The 2717-nt window shown below is 45.2% G+C and overlaps 1 protein-coding gene across 1 annotated transcript; it reads right to left on the reverse strand.

Moving 5' to 3' along the window:
- Window positions 1–483: 483 nt before the first annotated feature.
- Window positions 484–1005, reverse strand: LOC149243142 (uncharacterized). Its single transcript, XM_089371134.1, has one exon. The coding sequence runs from the start codon at window positions 1003–1005 to the stop codon at window positions 484–486; it is 522 nt and encodes a 173-aa protein (XP_089227260.1).
- Between the last annotated feature and the right edge of the window lie 1712 nt (window positions 1006–2717).

Genomic DNA, 2717 nt, shown 5'->3' on the forward strand with positions numbered 1-2717 from the left:
CCATTTCTTGAAGCCTTGCTCTGTCTCCTGAGTCCAATACTGCCAAATACTTTCTTGTTGTTGTTCCTCTCCTATGTAGTTTGGAAGCGGATTTAGAATGCTGCTAAGCTGTGGCATTTGGTTCCAGGCATCCGTCTAGAATCATGCTGTTCTTCCATTTCTTACTTCCCAAAAACTTTGCTGCTGTATCAACTGGAAATGTTGTTTGGCCGCATTCCATATTAGTGAACCTTTGACATTAGGTGTGAACCTGATGAGCTCTTCCTGAGGTCTGTGATTAGCGTATTTGGCAGTCCAAATGGCTGCCCAAGGTTTTCCTGGTGTAGAGAGCCATTGCCACCAAATTTTTGGGCTCATGATAGCATTACTGTGAGTGGGATCCCTCAGGCCAATGCCCCCTTTTTCCTTGGGCGTGTAGACAGTGGTCCATTTTACCAGGGCCCATTTGCGGTTTGTAGCTGAATTTCCCCATAGGAAGCCTCGCTAAAGATCCCGAATTCTTTTTAGAACCCATTTAGGCACCGCTAGGATTGAGAATAAGTAGAGCGGCATTGCCTGTAGAACTGATTTTATGAGCACTACACAACTGACCATATTCAGTGTTCTGTGCGTCCACAGATTGAGGCGGGATTCGAGCTTCTCAATGAGAATGCGCCAGGAGGAGTGCTTGATGGCCGAAGCAATAAGGGGGGCTCCAAGGTATTTGGAAGGGAGAGTGGCAATGGGGAATCCCAATATTCGGGCTACAACATTCTTAACAACAGGAGGGGTGTGAAAGAAAAAGATCTGCGACTTGGTATTATTGATGCTGGTTCCTGAGGCCTCAGAGAAGTCATTGAGCAGGGCTTTGAAGCGGGAGGCTTCCTGGACAGATGGGTAGCCAAAGAGCATGTTGTCATCAACAAACTGCTGATGAGTTATAGCTGGGGAGTGGTGAATGGAGAGACCTTTAAGCTGTTGGGAGAGGAGGGCATGTTTGATGTGACGACCCAGGCCTTCAACCATTAAAACAAATAGGAAGGGGAAAGAGGGTCACCTTGCCTGATTCCTCGAGAGGGCTTGAAGGGTCGAGATGGGATCCCATTCACAAGAATGGAAAAGAAGGATGAGGAGATAAGACTCATGATCCAACGAATCCACATGGGAGAGAATCCGAAAGCAATTAGCATTTTCTGAATGTAAGTCCAACTAAGCTTATCAAAGGCCTTAGAAAGATCAAGCTTTAGAATCATACCTGCCTGATTGGAATTTTTGAGGGAGTGTATAATCTCATGCGAGAGGATTATGCCGTCCATGATCTGTCTCCCTTCTACATAACTAAATTGTTCCGGGGAGATGAGCAAAGGCAAGAGGGGCTTTAACTTGTTGGCGATAACTTTAGAGATCACTTTGTATATGACGTTGCAGAGAGCAATCAGACGGAATTTGTCCAGGGTGATGGATTCCTCCTCTTTTGGTATTAGTGCAATGAAATTTGAGTTGAGAGAAGGTAGCAGCCAATGAAGAGCTCTTGATTCCTCCACCACTTGCCAGACCTCAGTTTTTATCAGCTCCCAGAAGGTGTGAAAGAAAATTGTGGTGAAGCCATCCGGACCAGGGGCTTTGCCCTCCTTGAGTTGGGACATGGTTGTATCCACCTCCTGAGTCAGTATAGGACAAAGGAGAATTTCGTTGTGTTCCTCAGTGATAATTTTTGGCACATTTTGGGTTATTCTTTCTATTGCAGGTCACCTGTCTGCATTGGGCTCTTGATGAACTTGCTTGAAGTAATTTAGGAGTTCCTCCTCGATTTCTTCATGTTATTCAACCCTTGACCCACCTTGCTTCTGAATGAAGGGGATATTGTTGTGCATTCTTCATTGAACAGTGGTTCGGTGAAAGAATTTAGTGTTCCGTTCGCCCTCTTTCAGCCATCTGATCCTGGACTTCTGCTTCCATAAAATCTCCTCCTGCTTTCTCCTCTCCTCCAACTGATTGTGGATATGCTGCTCCTGCTCTAGGGTCCCCTCCGTGTGACCCCCTGTGATTACTTGTTGCTAGAGATCTACCATTTTCCTGTTTAAGTCTTGTAACGCCGTGAAGATGTTTCCAAAGGTCTCATTGTTCCAGCGCTTTAAATGGGATTTTAAATCTTTAAGTTTCTATTGGAACTGAAACATTTTGGAGCCTTCTAGTGGAATGAAGGTTTTCCAAGTGGTTTTGACAAAGTCTTTGAATGCAGGGTGGGTGAGCCAGAACTCTTCGAAGCGGAAGGGCCTCCTGATGGTGTTGCCCGGTCTTTGCCATTGGAGGGAGATTGGCCAATGATCAGAGCCTGAGTGGGGGAGAATTGCAGCAATTATGTCTCCTCCTAAGTGAACCAAGTTATCTGATATGAGGAATCTATCCAGTTTAGAAGCGATTTGGTGCTTCCCTGCTCTTCGATTACTCCATGTGTACGTGCCATTACAATATTGTAGGTCAATTAGAGAAGTATTTTGGATGAAGTCTTTAAAGTGGGTATTTTCCTGTTCCAACCTGTTTCTTCCCCCAAGCTTTTCCTCCAACTTGGTGTTCATGTTAAAATCCCCTCCGATGATCCAAAGAGGATGCCATCTGTTGTTATTCAGAGCTTCTATAGTATTGACAAGAGCTATTTTGTGTCCTGCTTCCTGCGGGAAATAAACATTGGAGAGGTTTCCATGTATATTGGTGCCTAAAATGTGGAAGGTGGCCTG

The sequence above is a fragment of the Pinus tabuliformis genome, chromosome 8 (genome assembly GCF_031772625.1).
Source record: "Pinus tabuliformis cultivar Carrire ecotype Pingquan chromosome 8, CPIR1, whole genome shotgun sequence".
In the NCBI taxonomy this organism is placed as follows: domain Eukaryota; kingdom Viridiplantae; phylum Streptophyta; class Pinopsida; order Pinales; family Pinaceae; genus Pinus; species Pinus tabuliformis.